The sequence below is a fragment of the Pristis pectinata genome, chromosome 3, assembly GCF_009764475.1.
Source record: "Pristis pectinata isolate sPriPec2 chromosome 3, sPriPec2.1.pri, whole genome shotgun sequence".
Lineage (NCBI taxonomy): Eukaryota > Metazoa > Chordata > Chondrichthyes > Rhinopristiformes > Pristidae > Pristis > Pristis pectinata.
In genome coordinates, this window is record NC_067407.1 from 129,440,721 (window position 1) to 129,460,393 (window position 19,673).

The 19,673-nt window shown below is 41.3% G+C and overlaps 1 protein-coding gene across 1 annotated transcript in view; it reads left to right on the forward strand.

Annotated features, from left to right (window-relative positions):
- riox1 (ribosomal oxygenase 1) overlaps positions 1 to 19,673 on the forward strand; it is a 51,692-nt gene that overhangs the window by 27,153 nt on the left and 4,866 nt on the right. The window contains exons 7-14 of the mRNA XM_052011675.1: positions 1,068 to 1,175; positions 2,454 to 2,488; positions 2,608 to 2,786; positions 7,933 to 8,037; positions 10,885 to 11,029; positions 13,957 to 14,077; positions 16,346 to 16,445; positions 16,704 to 16,790. Coding sequence (XP_051867635.1) covers positions 1,068 to 1,175; positions 2,454 to 2,488; positions 2,608 to 2,786; positions 7,933 to 8,037; positions 10,885 to 11,029; positions 13,957 to 14,077; positions 16,346 to 16,445; positions 16,704 to 16,790 — 880 coding nt within the window. The remainder of the gene's footprint in view (positions 1 to 1,067; positions 1,176 to 2,453; positions 2,489 to 2,607; positions 2,787 to 7,932; positions 8,038 to 10,884; positions 11,030 to 13,956; positions 14,078 to 16,345; positions 16,446 to 16,703; positions 16,791 to 19,673) is intronic.

Sequence of the window (19,673 nt, forward strand, 5' to 3'; positions counted from 1 at the left end):
GCCTTTCAAGTAGTCCTGATATTGTTGATCATCTTGTCATATGGCTTGTTAATGGTAATCCCCAAGATATTAATGGTGGGGACTCGGTGAAGTAAAGACTTGGAATGACAAGGCAAGCTGCTGGACTTTTCTTTTAGATTGTCACTGCTGCCACCATTTTTTGGCATAAATGTTACTTGCTACTTAATCTTTTAAGATATTCTGCTTAATCCTTTGGTTCTGTAAGTATTGCTAAAAACATCTTTTGTGATGTTTTCTTATGGTTTATAAAAACTGAAATTGTTCCTAAAGTGGAAATAAGTTTATTGTTTTATTTGACATGTATACTGGTTGCATACAGTAAAATATAGTAAAACCTTGATAATCCGTATTCCAGTGTTTGGAAATCATGATGGTCTGGCTTCTAGTTCACCTGGGTACTGTTCCCACACTCAGTTCAAGCACACCGGGAACTGTGTCCACACTCACCATAAACACACTGGGCCCGATGTCCACACTCACTATAAATACACCAGGGACCGTTCCACATTCACCATAAACGCACCGGGACCTGGTGTCCACACTCACTCTCAACTCACCGGGGCCCCGTGTCCACACTCACTATGAATGCACGGGGCCTAGATCCACACTATAAACACACCGGGACCATTTCGACACTCACTATAAACATGCCGGGGCCCCGTTCCCCTACATTCTTATCAAGCGTACCTAGTTCATTGGAAAATTTATACTACTGTGTAATATCTAAGACAGAAGGTGAATTAAAAGTGTGCTGGGTGTCTTGATAAAATTAATTCAGTATTTTGGTAAAGCTGCTGTCCGGCATCGCCCAAGACCTGAGGGTGCCGGATTATTGGAGTTTTACCGTATTAGTTTAATTGAATAGAAATTTACAATCAGCATTGTAGCAGTTACATCCTGGGGCCATTTGTCAAGCTCTTATTCATTTTGTTGATGAAAAATTCTTATCTATTGGGAACTTCTGAACCTGCCAAATTCAGTTGGAATGAGTAGGCCTTTGATCTATCACAAAAATATTTTTATGTGCGTTTTGTTTTCTTATGAAGCTATCTGACTCCTCCTGGGAACCAGGGATTCGCACCACACTATGACGACATTGAAGCATTCGTGGTTCAGCTGGAAGGGGCAAAGTACTGGCGTGTCTATGATCCTAGGTATGTAATGTGTAATCTGTCCGTGCACAGTACTGGCTGCTCCCGAGACCTCTGTTACCTCAAGGCATGGTATGTTTCCACTGTGTAATTAAACCACCTGCTTTTTTGACCAGCTCTCATTATATATCATTGGATGGAAGTTAATGGAAAACACTTTATGGACTCAAAAGAAATTTCACACTTTACCAATCAAATAATTTCTTATCTCATGCTAAATACTGACTGCCAATTCAAACATGGAGACCTACATGGACACAAGCAGTAGCATTTCATTGTAAGTTGCTGACGGGGAACATTGCCAAAATTCTCGATAGAAGGAAAAGGAGTTTTAAAAGAAAAAAAGTCCTGAGGCACTGCAACCTAGACAGCATGATTCTTGCATTTTCAATCCTACCAATGCCATGGGAAAAAACTGGCAAATCACACTGCTTTCCTAGTAACTGGGGGGTGGGGTGGTGGCTCAACCCACTGAGATCTTCCAGCAGACTGCTTGTTGCTTTCCCAGTACCCTCACTGATAAGAACATCACGCCACACAATTCTGAAGGCGTAGAGGGGCAGTCATTTAGGAGTTCCTTTCTTAGGTTTCTAGATCACTGTGCTTCATTGCCATCTGAGGAGTGAGGTGGCTCATTTTGGTTACATTATGGACAGCTTCCATCCCACTGTTGAACAGGCCACTTCTACAATAAAGATCAACTCTTGATCTCTCAAGCTAGCTCGTCATGGCCCTTGCACCTTATTTGTCTACCTGCACTGCACTTACTCTGTAACTGCAACACTATATTCTACATTCTGTTATTGTTTTTCTTTTGTACTATCTCAATGTACTTATGAATGAAATAATCTGTCTGGATGGCATATGCAAGCAAAGGCTTTTCACTGTACATGTGACAATAATAAACCAATTAATGTTGTAGAATATATCATTGACCTGCAAGAGCCTGTTGTTTTCCTGTGGAAAATCCCTGACCATTTTTATGCATAGTGTTTGTTCACCCTAATAGAAAAGGGTCTCAAACCTTCAAGAATATTGTGCTTCAGTGTACTGTTACTTAGCACTGATGAAAGGTCATTGATCTGAAATTTTATCCCTGTTTCCCTCTCTATGGATGCTGTTTGACCTGCTAAATATTTCTAGAGTTTCTATTTTTATTTTGTATTTCTAACATACATAAGTGATCCTTTCGAATTACTTTATGATGGTAACTTTTTTTACTTCTGCTCCAATAAAACAATGTGTATTTTGGTGCCAAAATCTGTTCAATCGTATTCACAGATCAGCTGAAGAAGTTCTTCCAAGTGTTTCAAGCCGTGAGTACTTTCAGAAAGTTGTATTCAGTTCCTTTTTTGTGTGTTATGGAGGCATTTTACACTGTATAATAACCACCTTTAGCAGGAGTAATTGTGATCCTTTGTGCTATCTGGCCCAGGTAACTTCAGTCAGCAGGAATTGGGCACTCCTATTATGGAAACCTTGCTTGAGGCTGGAGACATGCTGTATTTTCCAAGAGGCTTTATCCACCAAGCAAGTTGCACACCAGACACACATTCGCTCCACATCACCATTTCAACCTACCAGAAGAACTCTTGGGGAGATGTGCTACGTAAAGTAGGTGGATATTTGTGATATTTATTCAGAAGTGTTGCATGTAGGGGCTTTTTCTAAATAATCCTGCCCCCGAGAACTTTATTTTTCCTCTATTTCACAGCTAACCAGCCAATTGAACCTGCTGGGCGATATTGACCTGTTGGTGAATTTTAGAAGCACACTCTACAGTAGGTTTGAGAATGTTAATCAGTTTCTGAGATAGGTTGAATGGTACCTTGTTGAAGAAATTTCTCTGTTTCTCAATAATTGCTCCCTCAAGAAGGCTGATTGCAGGAAGCCAAATGATTGCGTGTAAAACTCCATTTATTGGGATCACCAGGCACAGACATCAGAATGGCTTTGGGTTCAATTCTTCATCTGTGATAAATTAACCAATGTTCAGTGGAAGCCTGACTACAAGTTACTTACAGCCACTGATCAGGATCGATAGCTGCAAATGCTGACTGTTGAACCTCGTTTTTTTTCCATGCATGTATAAGAATAGAATTGCATTTACCGGTGTGTCTTCCATATTGTAAGGTTTGCAGCCAATCACATCTCAATGATGGCGAGTGGAGGAACCTGTTAACTGGACTTTGCCTAATATCCTTCAATATCCATTCCATAACCTGCTGGAAGTGTGAGTTGACAGTGGCAAGTTCAGTAGTTCAATATATTCATGAAGTCATAAGCACAAAAACAGGTGCAATGGCCCACCAAGTCCACACCAACTGAGCACCTACTGGCACTAATCCCATTTTATTCTCCCCACATTCATAGAGTCATAGAGTAACATAGCACAGAAACGGGCCCTCTGGCCCAACTCATCCATGCCGACCAATATACCCATCTCCCATTCGCTCGCATTTGGCCATATCCCTCTAAACCTTCTCTATCCATGTTACCTGTCCAAATAACTTTTAAATGTTGTTATTGTACCTGCCTCAACCACTTTTTCTGGCAGTTCGTTCCATTACGGAAGAAATTGCCCCTCAGGTCCCCTTTAAATCTTTCCCCTCTCACGTTCAACCTATGCCATCCAGTTTTTGATTCCCTTTCCCTGGGAAGGAGACTGTGTGCATTCACCTAATCTATGCCCCTCATGATTTTATACACCTCAATAAGATCACCTCTTAGTCTCCTACGCTCCAAGGAACAAAGTCCTAGTATGCCCAACTCAGGTGCTCGAGTCCTGGCAACATTCTCATAACTTTTCTGCATTCTTTCCAGTTCAGTGACGTCTTTCCTATAACAGGGTGACCAAAACTGTAACAATACTGCCTCACCAATGTCTTGTACAACTGCAGCATAATGTCCCAACTCCTGTATTCAATGCTCGGACTGATGTAGGCCAGTGTGCCAAATGCCTTCTTCACCACCCTGTGCACCTGTGACACCACAACTTCCTATCAACTTCACCTAGATTCTAACACTACCAATACACTCACACACCAAGCACAATTTATAGTGGCTAGTTAACCTACCAATCTGCATGTCTTTGGCATGTGGGAGCTACCCCACATGATCCATAAGGAGACTCTGCAAACTCCACACAGACAGCATCAGAGGTCAGGATTGAACTCAGATGAGCAATGGAACTCAACCAATGAGTTTTAAGAAGCAACAGAATTAAAGTGGGTGAATTCAAGTGAAATGAATTTCCAAAAGAGATCGACAGAAAGATTGCATTAATAGAACTAGAAAGGAAAAGTTAAAGATGCAATCTTAAGTAACCTTTTTATGGAATGAGATTGAACAGTGTAAAATGATTCACTTTCTTCCCCAGAGCGAGGGATTAGCTTTGCATTTTTTTGTCACAGCGACTTGTGCTTTTAAGTTTCTGCTGCAAGCTTAATAGGTACTTAATATGCGAATCTAGCAAGTCCGTAGAAACAGCAAGGCAGCTAAAAGGTGAGATGCCATTTTTGTAGATGACAGACAAATCCTGCAGATTAGTAATTCAGGGGATAACTTCAATTTCCTGAAATTGCTGGCTGATTTGCGCATTAATAGCGTGTGACATTAATTTATTTTTCCAGCAAGATTTGCACCAGCCTCCTCCGCACACATGCATGCACATCCTCAGGCTTTAACTGAGGGGTTGGTTTTGTTGTATTATTGCAGGATTGCAGTAATGATTGCATGTGTGCTACAGCAGCCTCTGGTGATCACACTGGGCTACTACAGCACAATCTTGTTGATCTTGAATCACCCTGGATTTGTTGGGGCTACATTCTATACACCATAAAATACCAATTAGTGGATTTTTACAGCACTGATTCATGACAGGTTCTATACCTTTGCAGATGTCTTGGGTTAAAAGCAGCACTGAAATGTTCTATATGTAGCTATTTTATGATTATTTATTCACAAGCAATATCTAGATGAAGACAATGTAAGTTTGAAAGAAATTTTAGCCCCTCACAGCTGCTCTGCCTTGGCTGATTTCATGGCTGATTTACCTCAGTTAACGTACTCTTTCCCCACATCCCTTTACAGGCAAGCCACGTGTACTGGCTGTAGTGGTGACGGAAATTCGCCCTTACAGAATTCACAAATCACTACCCAAATATTTGAGATAAGGAATAAAATTCACTCTCACAGGAAAGAAAGTAAATAAATCAACACTAAATTTCTTTTCAACTTGCTTTTCTTGATGCATGCGCAGATGATGATGCCTTGCACTATGGGATATCACGAAACGGCCCTTTTTCTAAGGATGCAACCCAACCCCTACCCCCCCCCCCCCCCCCCCCCCCCCCCCCCCCCCCCCCCCCCCCCAAACACAGGGGTCGCCTGTATTCCTTTAATATCCAGAAATCTATCAAGCACTGTTTTGATTGCAGTAGGTGAACTTGGCCTCCCTAGCTCCTGGGGTTGAGAATTTCAAAGAATAAGATAAGATTTCTTTATTAGTCACATGTACATCAAAACACACAGTGAAATGCACCCTTTGCGTAGAGTATTCTGGGAGCAGCCCGCAAATGTCGCCATGCTTCCGGCACCAACATAGCATGCCCACAACTTCCTAACCCGGACGTCTTAGGAATGTGGGAGGAAACCGGAGCACCCAGAGGAAACCCACGCAGTCATGGGGAGAATGTGCATACTCCTTACAGACAGCGGCCGGAATTGAACCCAGGTCACTGGCGCTGTAATAGCATTATGCTAACCGTGAATCTCTCCTCACCTCAGCCTTAAATGCCCTACCCCATAATTTGAGCCTGTGATCCCTAGTCCTCGACTCAGTTCGGGGAACCATCCTCCCCACGAAGACCCTGTTGAACCTTCTAAGTATTTTGTATGTGTCGATAAGGAGTCCAAAATGGTGGTCTCACCAAGACCTTATATAATTCGAGTCACATAGAAAAACAGCACTGAAACAGGCCCTTCAGCCCACTGAGACTGTGCTGATCATCAGCTTGCCATTTACACTAACCCTACATTAATCCCTTTTTTTATTCTCCCCATAGTCTCATCAACTGCTCCCAGATTCTTCCACTCATCCACACACTAGGGGCAGCTTGCAGTGATTGATTAATCTACCAACCCACACTTCTTGGGGATGTGGGAGGAAACAGGAGCACCCGGGGGAAACCCATGTGATCACAGGGAGAACATGCAAATTCTACAATTGAACCTGGGTCTCTGGCACTGAGGGGCTGTGGCTGTACTGGCTGCACCACTGTGCCATCCAAATTGTCTCTGGCACTGAGGGGCAGACGCTCTACTAGCTGTGCCACTGTTGCCTAAATCAGTTGGTTAACATAGAGAAAACAAAGAGTAGAAATAAATGAGTCCTTCTAAGGTTGGCAGGCTTTAAAGGGGATTGGTATTCACAATCTATACTAAACTTTGAAGTTTGTTGATGGCACAGAACTATGAATGTGGGTAATGATGAGGACGCAAAGAAGCAAATGCACCTTAACTCTTGTACACAATTGTACACAAATCCTCTCGTCAAACACACCAATCACCTTCCAAACAGTCTGTTGCGCCTGCATGTTGGCCTCCTCTAACTCTCACCATGTTAAAAAGAACACTGGCATTTCTGTTACTCATACAAAGTGGATACCCTCACATTTTTCCACATTATACTCAACCTGCCATGTTGTTACCCACTCACTCAGCTGGTCTCAACTGCTTGAAGCTTCTTTGCATCCTCATCACTACCCACATTCGTAGTTCTGTGCCATCAACAAACTTCAAAGTTTAGTATAGATTGTGAATACCAATCCCCTTTAAAGCCTGCCAACCTTAGAAGGACCCATTTATTTCTACTCTTTGTTTTCTCTACGTTAACTGATTTAGGCAACAGTGGCACAGCTAGTAGAGCATCTGCCCCACAGCATCAGAGACTCGGGTTCATAGATTCATAGAGTTGTACAGCATGGAAACAGGCCCAACTTGCCCATGCTGACCAAGATGCCTACTTACACTAATTCCATTTGCCTGCATTTGGCCCACATTCCTCTAAACCTGCTTGTGTTATTATTATGCACTTTATTGTGCATATTATTATCTTGCACATTTGACCGTTGTTAAATTTCTTGCTCAGTGCAAAGATGGTCTCCAGATGCACCTTTTGCAAATTATATGCACATTTTATTCACATTGACACATATTAACTGCATTTTTTTTCTGACTTCATATTTATTCATTCATGGAATGCAGTTATTGCTGTTACGACCAGCATTTTATTCATGTTCCTCACTACTCCAGAACTGAGTAGCTTCCTGTGCCTTTTCAGTGGACAGTCTAAGAGACTCCTTGCCTCTGTTTATAGAGATGCTTGCCTGCCAGACTGGTCTAATACTGAAGGCATCCTTCCCCAAAGTTCATTATTGAACCAGATGGAATGTTATGACAATCCAGTCTTTAACTATTCCTGCTTCCAGCTTTACTTTTTTGGCTGGTTTTATTTATTTCAACATTTAAATTTTGCAGGAACTGTGGTAAGATGTGGTAAGACTCGTGTCTTTGTTCCTCATCTTTTGGTCATGTCTCATAATGACATGTCTCATATCAGTCCAATAATGTTAGAGTACCCCAAATTTGTAACTTTGAACAAATAAAAGTTCCAAAAGTATGTTTGCCATTGTAGACACAAATTCCATTTTAAAGGCAAGGTATTGTTAAAATACGGTTTAATTTCTTCATGTTACAGCTTTTTCCTGCTGCCTTGGACTTGGCAATAGAAGACGATGTAGAATTCCGTGAAGGCTTGCCTCTTGATTACCTGGACTACATGGGAGTGCAGAATTCTGAAAGGGTAAATTCACACCTTTGCTTTCTCTGATTTTTTTTCATTATAATAGAAATGAATGTTCTCAGAAAAGCAAATCTGTGCTAATTTTGTCTTTTGACGTGCTACTTCACAACCCTTTAGAAGAATGGAAGATTTCCTTTCCTTTTGTTGCCTGGTGATGCTCACGACATGATTTCCTCTCTGTTGGGGACACTAACTGCAGACTGAGTAACCATTTTGAGAAATGTCTTTGTTCAGTTTACATACAAGACCCCAGGTTTCCTGTTGTTTGCCTCTTTAATTCTCCTCCCACTCCAACCTCCATCCTCTGAATCAGACTGAGTTCTGTTGAAACTCAGTGCAAACTTGAGAAACAGGTCCTCATCTTTTGGGCAGACACCTCACAGCTTTCTGGACTTAACGTGAGTTGAACCATTTCAAACCCATTTGACATCTTCAGGTCTTATTTCTATAACTTGACTTATACCATCCTCTTGCATTGTACAGTTTCATCACTTAACCTCTCCTCCAATCCACCACCACATGCTCGATTTCTCCACCCCACCCATTATGGAACTTTCCTTTGTGTTCCTCCGTCTATCCCCTGTATCTGTCCCAACTCTTCCTGCACAGTAGGCTGGTGCACTTGGAATCCAAGGTGAGTTGGCCAGTTGGATACAAAATTAACTTGGTGGAAGGAGTTGAGAGGGTGATAGTGGAGGGTTGTTTTTCAGATTGGAGGCCTGTGAACAGTGGTGTGCTGCAGGGACTGGTGCTGGGACCCCTTTTGTTTGTCATACGCATTAACGATTTGGTTGAGAATGTAGGTGGCGTAGTAAGTTTGTGGATGACACCAAAATTGGTGTGGACAGTGAAGGTGGTTGCCTAAATTTTTTTAAATTTAAAATTTTATTTACAGCGTGGTAACAGGCCCTTCCGGCCCAACGAGTCCGCACCGCCCATTTTAAACCCATTTAACCTACCCGTACATCTTTGCAATGTGGGAGGAAACCAGAGCACCCAGAGGAAACCCACGCAGACATGGGAGAACATACAAACTCCTTACAGACAGTGACGGGAATCGAACCCCGATCACTGGCGCTGCAACTGGGAAAGAGGGCAAAGGAGTAGTAGATCGAATTTAACTCGGACACGTAAGAACCAACTTCTGGTTTGGGAAGTTAAACCAGACCAGGACATACTCAGTGAATGACTGAGTCCTGGAGAGTGTTGTAGAACAAAGGAGCCTAGGGGTACAAGTTCATGGTTCCCTGAAAACGGTGACGCAGGTACATAAAGTGGTGAAGCGGTGTGAGGCATGCTTGCCTTCAATGGATGGGATGTTGAATATAAGAATTGGGATGTCATGTTGCAGCTGGAATATCGTGTGCAGTTCTGGTCACCATACTCTAGGTGATTAAGCTAGAGAGGATGCAGAAAAGATTCATAAGGATGTTGCCTGAACTCGAGTGCTTGAGTTTATAAAGAGAGACTAGATAGGCTGGGACTGTCTTCCCTGGAGCAAAGGAGACTGAGGGGTCACCTCATAAAGTTTGTAAACTCATGCGGGATATACTTAAGGCGGATGGTCACAGTCTTTTTTCCAGGGTAGGGAAGTCTGAAACTAGAGGGCTTGAGTTATGAGGAGAGAGACTATCACATAAAACTGCATATCTCTAAATTTTTCAGTTCCAATGGAAAGTTGTCAGTCCGACTTGATAATTCTGTTTCTCTCTGTATGGATGCTGCCTGACCTACTGAGTATTTTTATTTCATTTTTCCAATTTCAATGTTTGGTTCTTGAATCATAGTGATCATGTCCTGTGTAGGTTTACCGTACAACATCCCATCGAGAACAAGATCACAGATCATCATCCTTATCTACAAGTGAAGACAGAAAACAAATGCTTTGTTCTTTGAGGTACAACTATGACAAGATTCTGTGACACCTCAATACGACACTTGGAAATTTATTTTTTTAACCAGAAAAACAGTTTAAAAATAAAATACAAATGACTGAAGCAACTTCTAACAGAAAGATACAGTTGACAAGTAACAAGGCAAAGAAAAATAAAGGTTTTTCTATAGGGCCTTTTTTAAGCTGTTCCTCTGTTTTAAAAAATTCTTTTTATTTCCATAGTCTCTAAATGTCATTGGGTTTTGTTCTAGTTGTATCTCAAAAAAAGTTTTTTTTTGTATACACCTTCAGAGAGAGTTAACAATCTGTGATACAGTTCCACGATTCTACTCTTGTACTTTTATGTGAGCCTCCAAGTTGATATATTGTTACCCATGGCTGATTGTAACAGCCCTGACATCATCATTGTTTTACAACTTGTTTAAGTTTCTTCATGTGCTGTGCCCCATTGACCTTGAACCATTTGACTTGCTGGACCATTCAGAGGGCAGGCAGCCCTGAAGTAGGGTTTCAACCCGAAACGTTGACAATTTTTTTCCTCCCACGGATGCTGCTCAACACACTGAGTTCCTCCAGCAGGCTGTTTGTTGCTCCAGGTTCCAGCTGTATCTTCTGTCTCCAAGTTACCCTGTAGTCAAAAGTGAAATGGTAAAAGGATAGCAAATTTCTTTCTGCAAAGGTCATTAATTTTTTTTTGTAACAGTCTGATGGTTTCATTGTTTATATTTCATTAATGAAGTTTAATTCCTACAGTTGCTGTGTTAGATCTGAACTCTCTCTGGTTCATTGGTCCAGGTCTCTGGATTGCTAATGTGATAACTTCAACCACTGTGCTACACTGCCACCATCACACTGATATTGCTGGTGTACACTGGGGCTGTGCCTTACCAACACAATTCCTACTTTGCAGTACAGCTGCAACAAACAATTGACATCTGAATTTTATTTCTCAGGAAGGTGATCCACGGAGGGAAACATTTAATAAAAAGATTTACAATCTAATGAGAAAGTTACTCAAGTATGCACCAATCGATGCAGCTGTCGATCAGAAAGCCAAAGATTTTATTCATGATTGCCTACCTCCCGTCCTTACTAAAGGTATTTTGATTATTTTATTAACTGCAGCTTTTTAATGGGAGTGGAAAAACCAGTAATGAACAAATTCAGCCCTCTGCAGCGAGTAATTCTCCCACAAGGATACCAAGTGAATGCTGTACACTTAATGTTTTGGCACTTCATCTTGTACATAGTGCTCTTGAGACTTTGTTTTGGGAGCTATTATTCACTAGCAGTTCATTTTTATTGCTGTGAGCCAGAAAAAAAATTTCACATTTAGAATCTTTTGTTGTTCTTTCTATAAGAAAAAGTAAAAGATAAGTCAAATTGATTTTTCCTTTTGTACATCCAATCAAACTCCTCTAAAAGTTCTGGTAGATTATTATCAACTGTGTAAATTTTAAATATACATTTACTAACAATTTATTTCATCTTTTGTTCCCTGAGTCTGCGTCACTTTATGTGTGCTACTTACCTTCAACAAATTCCCCCCCTTTGCAACCCTTTCTGGTTTGAAAGCTCACAACTCCCATAGCTTTCTCGTAGTCATGCTCTTCCTTTTGGGGGGTTCATTATTTTTGCTATTTCTCTGGGTATTCTTTAAACTGTTCACTGTGTTCCAAGATATAAGGGGTGATTGATAATGTCCCAACACTATCTCTGTAGCCTTACAGCGGCTGTACATCCCAATGCTCTGATGCCTTTTTAATTGAATCACTACGTTGTATTGCAAGTTCCATGCTGATTTGGATGAGCCATGTGCTGTCATGGCTCTTTTATGTTGTATTTCGGTCTTCAAAGTGAAGCATTTGCAGTTATTTTGCATGTCATTAAATGTGCTGCTTATCTGCCTATTCGGGTCCTGGTTTTTGAATCCTTTGTCCCAACATCAATTCGAGACTGCACAGAAATGCAGAACGATTCCAGTAATGAGGGACTTTAGTTATGTGGGTGGACTGGGGATGTTCTTGGGATATGAGTCATAGAATTATACAGGCCCTTCAGCCAACTTGTCCATGCAACAAGTGCCTTGCTGAGCTACTCCCATTTGCTTGTGTTTGGCCCATATCCCTCTAAACCTTTCCTATCCATGAACCTGTCCAAGTGTCTTTTAAACATGATTGTACCTGCCTCTACCACTTCCTCTGGCAGTTCATTCCATATCCCCCTCTCACATTAAACCTATGCCCTCTAGTCTTAGACTCCCCTACCCTGGGAAAAAAGACTATGACCACCCACCTTATAAATGCCCTTCATGATTTTATAAGGTCAATCCTCAACCTCCTTCATTCCAGGGGAAACAGTCCCAGCCTACACAGTCTCTCCTTATAACTCAAGCCCTCCAGTCCCCAATAACATCCTTGTGAATCTTTTCTGCGCCCTCTCTAGCTTAATCACATCCTTCCTATAGTATGGTGACCAGAACTGCACACAATATTCCAGGTGCGGGGCTCCACCACCATCCTGTCCAGCTGTTACATGATGCCTCAACTCTTGTACTCAGTAGTCTGAATGATGGAGGCCAGTGTGCCATACGCTTTGTTCGCCATCTTGTCCACCCTTCAGGGAGCAATGTACTTGTACCCCTAGGTGTCTCTGTTCTACAGCACTCCCAAGGCCCTGTCATTCACAGTTTATGTCCTGTCCTGGTTTAACTTTCCTAAATGCCTCAATTCACATGTCTTGAGTTAAATTCCATCTGCCTTTCCTTCCCAGATGATCCAGATCCTGTTGTAACCTTAGACAACCTTCTTCACTGTCTGCCACACCACCAATTTTGGTGTCATCCACAAACTTACTAATCACGCCACCTTTATTCTCATCCAATTAGTTAAGATAGATGACAAACAACAGAGGACCCAGCACCAATCCCTGCAGCACACCACTGGTCACAGGCTTCCAATCTGAAAAACAATTCTCTACTACCACCCTCTGACTCCTTCCACCAGGGTTCTCACAGGGGAACGGGGTCAAAAATGGGGACATAGAATGAAGAAACAAAACAAAAATGAGGAATAATTCTTCCACAGTGAGTAGTTCGGGTCTGGTGTTGGCAGAAGCAGATTTAATGGGAGCATTGAAAGGGAGCTGGATTAAATATCTTAAAGGAAGGGATTTGCAAGGGGGGGGTTATTTTTAGATAGACAATTTATGTTTACCCCTTGGTTTAAAGGGAAAGTTTGATTTTACTTAACATGTTTTTGGACTATTTCAAGCAGCTTTATGGTTAATAAATTACCTTTAAGTGTAATTGTTTATAATATGTAGGATATGGAACGGAACCAACTGCCTTGACAGAAATGACCAGTTAACATGATTCATTGACCTTCGCTTGGGGGATAACTATAATTAGCAGGATACTGGTAATTTCTTGTGATAAAATGGAATCTTTTCTATCCACCTGACAAGTACACAAGACGTCTGAAAGACAACAGTTCTTTTAATGCAACACACTTGCAGTCCAGATTAAGTCTTCCAAATCTCTAGAATCTGAAGCCTAATATACTAATGTCTGATTTTTGTGCCTCTAAGGTTGCAATACTCTTTTATATAAAAACAAAATAATTTTTGTTTGTCCCTTTGACCCATGTCTCGTATTGACCTGCAGGTTTATTTGTACTAACCTAAATGAATCCTTGCACAGAAATAGTAGAAAACTGCTACCCTTCAGACACATTTTCAGGGAAAGAGTTCCCAAACAGATGTTTTGTATATTAACCTCCAAATCAATCTTTACACGTGATTTAGTTTGGAATACTTGTACTTCAGTGTCCTGGTTGTTTGCACTGGGGATGTGCTGGGGGCATTAGTGGAAGTTGGGGTTATTGGGAGAGTCTAATGGATGGAGATTGATATCAGGTGTGTTTAGAAGTTTGGACTGAGCCTGGACTTCTCATAGTACAAAATATTCTGTATAGAATCAGAACTACATAGTTTCTATTGAAGAATAATTGCACTTTCCTTCCTAGAGGAACTGGCATGCACGGTGTACAGTTCACCAGTTCGATGGAGAAATGGCGGACCACACAACACCATCCTGCAGTTACGAGGAAGTACCCGGATACGAATGCTTCGCAGTAATATTGCCAGGTCTCCTAATTATACTTACAATGGGTTTCATAATAATGATCTTGTGAAATCTCATTATTTTTTTGGTTACATCTTAGCACGTACCATCAGTGCCTCCAGTGGGAAAATTCCAGTAAATTTGTCAAGCTTGGTCTCCCTCTCATAAACCCACACTAAGTTTGACAGATGCTGTCACCATTTTCCAAGTACATTGTTACATTTATATTAATAGACCATTGATGTCAGGCTAACAGATCTATAATTCCCTGTTTTCTCTCTCCCTCGTTTTTTACATAGTGGGGTTACGTTAGCTGCCCTCAAATCACTGGGAACTGATCCGGAGTGTAAAGTGTGTTGGAAAATAACTACCATTGTATCCACTATTTCTCGGGTCACTTCCTTAAGTATTCCAGTATGTAGGCTATTGGGCCTTTGGGATTTATCAGCCTTCTATCCTATTAATTCCACTAACACTATTTTCCTCATTTCCTGCAGTTTCTCCCTCTCCCTCTCTCTCACACACATTGGTTCCTCAATGTATTGTTGGCCCTGTATCTCAGGGACCTTGTGATAAGCAAAATTGTGTCACTGTTCCATACATTAGTTACCATAAGTGTCTTGAGATGCTGCAAATTCCTTTTTAGAGTCAGTTATCACAACTGTAACTCCTCAGAGGGGGAAACAGCTGCATATGTTTTTGCCTTGTGCATTATAATTTTAAACCCTCCCTAAAGAAGTTGCATTCAATTGATCATTTTATGTGGGAGGGTTAAAGGAAAAAGAAATACACATGGAGTAAGGGAAATTCTATTAATGGAATCTCAAATAATAATTAATTGGTAAAAGGTGACTAAATACTCAAGGCTGTACACCTGAGAGAGTAGTGGCTGGGAATTAGCAATGGAAAAGATCAGAAAGATTGGCTTTCACAAATAAATCCAATCAGAAAGGTCTGCTCTGCAAGAGTGCTCTCTGTACAAAGTTTATTGCTCTTTTTGTCTGAAGAGTAGCTTTTTCAAAAGTCTACCATTGGAAACGCTTAGGAGCACAAATGCTAATTTTCAGTATAGAGTTTATTTTTGCAGCTTCTTTGCGGAAATCCTCTTACATATTTGTTGTGGATCATTGTGCTTTCAGTTGGCTGTACACTCAAATTATTCACCTACCTGACTGGTTTGGTGTCCTTTTGTGTAGAGCAGTGCTGAAAAATTTTTGGAGTCAATAATTGTTTTCTTATATTTGATAGAAATGGAGAGCCAAGAAGAAAGTATCTTACACTAAGAATGTTTTCCTGGTTTATATTACTTATACCTTAAAAATTGAGGAGACTCTTCACTAGAGGGTAAATGAGCAGAGGATATGCAAAGGACACATGATTTCAGAGGATGCATTGGCATGCATAATTAGAGACAATCTCTCTTCCTCCCCCTCTCAATAGGCAGAAGATAATTTAGCCTGAAAGCACGTACCACCAAGCTCAGGGACAGCTTCTGTCCTGCTCTTATAAGACTTTTGAATGGACCCCTTGTATGATAAGATTAACTGTTGACCTCACAGTCTTCCTCGTCATGCCCTTGCACCTTATTGTCTGCCTGCACTGCACTTTCTCTGTAACTGTAGCATTTCATTCTGCATTCTGTTATTGCTTTTCCCTTGTACTACCTCAATATAATGATGTGGTGGAATGATCTGTATGGACGGCATGCAAAACGGGCTTTTCACTACCTCGGTACATGTGACAATAATAAACCAATTTACCAATTACCCAAGTTTGTGACACTATCGTGCAAGATAGTTTGCTTTAATTAGCTAATGTAAAAATTAAACCATCAATTAAAATTTGTATCTTTGCTTACGTGCAATGATTTCTTTATCATTTACTTTGTGTTATGAATCCCAATATTTTTCAAATGAGCAAAGCTGTAAGGGAACTGAATGGTGTAGTAGATCGCCAGATGTGCCTTCAACCTTCAGTCCTGACTCCAAACTTGGTCCAGTCTCAGTTCTACGAGTCCATCGGCAAATAAATTTTAGCAGGCTGTTTTATTTTGAGTTGATCTGAGCCTGTTACATTACAGCATTGTATTGGCAAACTCAGATTTCCAAGAGGGACCCTACTACAGGAGGTGGGTATAGTGGCATTGCAGTGGAGTTAGTTCTCAAAAATTGGGTTTTCTTAACCTTATTGAGACAAACAAGGTTAACCCGTAATATTAAACTCAGTTGTCATTTCTCCCACATCAACTACTCGTACATGCTGAAAGATGTGCTTTTGTCCATTCTCCATAGGTTATGTGGTGAGAACGGGAGCATTTTGCTCTATTATACCATTGAAAATTCCAGAGAATACCACAAGGAAGAAAGTAAATGCATAGAAATAGATCCAGAGGTAAGATGGGTTGTCTTCTTCATTTGCTATAATATTTTAGAAAAAATAAATATCCTTTTATTTCCATTGAGATTTTCTTTCAAATTTTGGGCATCTGCACAATGTGGCTGGACACAATGGTCTGAGCATGCTAACCGATTGTTTAATTTGCCAGGGTAATATCTTAGCTGTAGGTGGAAGTGTAACATGCCATGCTTTAAAGAACTGAGTAATTAAAAACATTTTGTGCAACCATAACTTGTCCCGTTTCTCTTCCAGCTTGCTGATGGGGTGGAGCTCTTGCTTTGCTCATACCCACAATTTATAAAGGTCGATAGTCTTCCAGCTGGAAATCTTGATGACAAGGTAGGAAATCTCCTGGGTTGGATGGAGATCACAATCGACAATTCTGTGCTTGCCAAGTCTGCACTCAGTATCTGATCTAAATTGGGATTGAAAGAGCTCTAGCACAGCTGACCATAGGGAAACAGATAGTGGCTACATAGAACATGTTGTGCCAAACTAATTAAACTAGTAATTAAACGTCTAAACTAATCCCTTCAGCCTACACAAGGTCCATACCCCTCCATTCTCTGCATATTCATGTATCTAAGAGCCTCTGAAATGCCTCTATCGTATCTGCCTCCACCACTACCCCTGGCAGCGCATTCCAGGCACCCACCTCTCTCTGCATAAAAAAGAAAACTTGCCCTGCACATCTCTGCTGAACTTGCCCCCGTCACCTTAAATGTATGCCCTCTAGTATTGGACATTTCGACCCTGGGAAGAAGACACCGGCTGTCTACCCTGTCTGTGCCTCTCATATTCTTATAAACTTCTATCAGGTCTTCCCTCTGCCTCCATGGCTCCAGGGAAAACAACCCTAGTTTGTCCAACCTCTCCTCATAGCCTATGCCATCTAAACCAGGCAGCATTCTGGTAAACCACTTCTGCATCCTTGCATTGGAATATACAGAAACAGTCTATTTTAAACTGTCATGGACACAATAGGACAAATAAGAGCATAACAAGAAATAGCAGTAGCAATAGGCAGTATGGTTCCTTGAGCCTGCTCCACCACTCGGTGAGATTGTAGTTGATCTCACCTTGCCCTCAGCTCCACTTCTCTGCTTGGTCCCCATAGCCCTCAATTCCTTTGAAGTCAATATCAACCTTGGATATACATAGTGACTTGGTCTCCATGGTTCTGTGCGGTAGAGAGTTTTGAAATGTGCAATCCTTTGACAGAAGAAATTTCTCCTCATTGAAGTCTTAAGTGTCCAATGCATTACCCTGAGGCTGTGCCTTTTAACTCTAGATCTCCCACCAGAAAATACATCTCTTGGTATCTACCTTATAAAGTTTACTCAAGGTCTTGTACACTTCCAAAAGGTCACCTAAACTTGGGAATATAAACTTAATCTTTCCATATAAGACAAACCCTTTTACATCTGGATCTCTCCACACTACCTCCAAGGTAAGTATATTCTTCCTTAAATAAGGTGACGCAGTATTCCAGATTTGTCTCACCGAAGCCCTGTACAGTGCAGAGAAACTTTCTCTACTTTCATACTCCAGGAAGCGGCTTATTGTACCATAAAATTCTATGATCTTGCCCCACAGTCAATTCCTTTTGAATTCCTTATTTGATGCCTTGGTGACTATCTTGTAGTGAGAGCCTCTAAGTTTTTCTCTTTCATAAGTGGAGATATTTCCTCACTGTTCTATCTGAAGTTTTCATCATTCTAACAACTTGTTATATGTTACTTCCTCAATCACCAACTATCAGAGGGAAAGAGGCCTGGTTGAATGACATTTTTTTGATGGGTGTAACCTACCAGTCTGATATCCATGTAAAATTTCCTAATGCTCTTCAGTGCCTCTACAACACGCAGAACACAACTGTACATAGTATTCCATTTGTGGAATTAACAAAATTTAATATGTACAGTAAAATCCTACCTACTTTACAATTCACTCCTCCAGAAATTAGGGCTAATGTGTGGTTGTGTTAACCTGTATCACAACTCCCAATGGTTTATATATTGATGCTTTCAACACTTTTACCCAGTTTGAGCAGTTCAAAGAGTATGTGACCCCTTTTGATTTTTCATAATATATTCAGAAGCGATATTACCCAATGAGTAGGAGAGGCAACTGGGATCAGCTGCAGCTGCACAGATGTAATAGGATAAGTGAGGACTGTCTTTGGTCTGTTCCTAGCTGTTAGGGGAATGAGAACCAGCTTTTCCTTACACCCTCAGCTTGGAGAGTAGAAACCCTTCCTCTCTATCCACTCAGTAGTTTATCGTTCTCATAAATCCTCTGTAGCCTTGACTTGTTTTCCTGCAGGGAGGAGGGCAGTGGACATCGATGGAAAAGCAGGCATTCATTGCCCATCCCTGATTGCTCTTGGATGGAGCTCCTTGTCATGCCATTCAGAGAACAGTTCGCAATCAGTGTCAGTGCTGCGGCCTCATGATGCAGACAGGGTAAAGGTGGAAGGTTTCCCTCCATCAAGGACATCAGTGAACCAGCTGTTATTTATGACAACTCAGCAGTTTTCAGGGATCATTTTTACCAATACCAGCTCTTTATTCAGGTTTATTTAATTAACTGAATTCAAATTCTCTAACAACTAAATTGGGAGTTGAACTCCCCTCCTTGAATCTGAGTGTAAATGTGGACTTACCTTAGAAATTTCTTCTTTTAGCTTCTCTGTATGGGGTCCTAAGGCCAATGGAACACACCCTCCCTACCAATCCACCTGTTCCAGTTATTCCACGTGCACACCACTCCCCTCGGACCACCTTCATGTGGTATTTCTACCATCTAGTGTAGAGTGATGTGGTCACCCTACTGACTGAGCTTGCTATTCCGGGTCAGTTTATTACAACCAATCCAGATTCTGTCGTCTCCCCTCTCCCCCCCCGTCAATGTAGGTATGATCCTGTACCAATGGAGGGATATGGACGTATAGGCAGAAGGGGTTAGTTAGGCATTTAGTTACCAGTTTGGTTAGTTCACCACTACATTGTGGGCTGTCCCTGTGCTGCACTGTTCTATGTTATATTGTGTGTTCCAGCAGCAATCCCAGACGTTTGGAGCCCTGCCCAGTTTTACTTGTAGAAGCTGGAGAGATGGGCAATAGTTAAGTACATTGTATGGATAAGTACAGCATTCAGCATGAAAATGAAGGGCCTGTTTTGGTACTGTACGATTCTATGCAATGGGGTTCTTAAGGAGCAG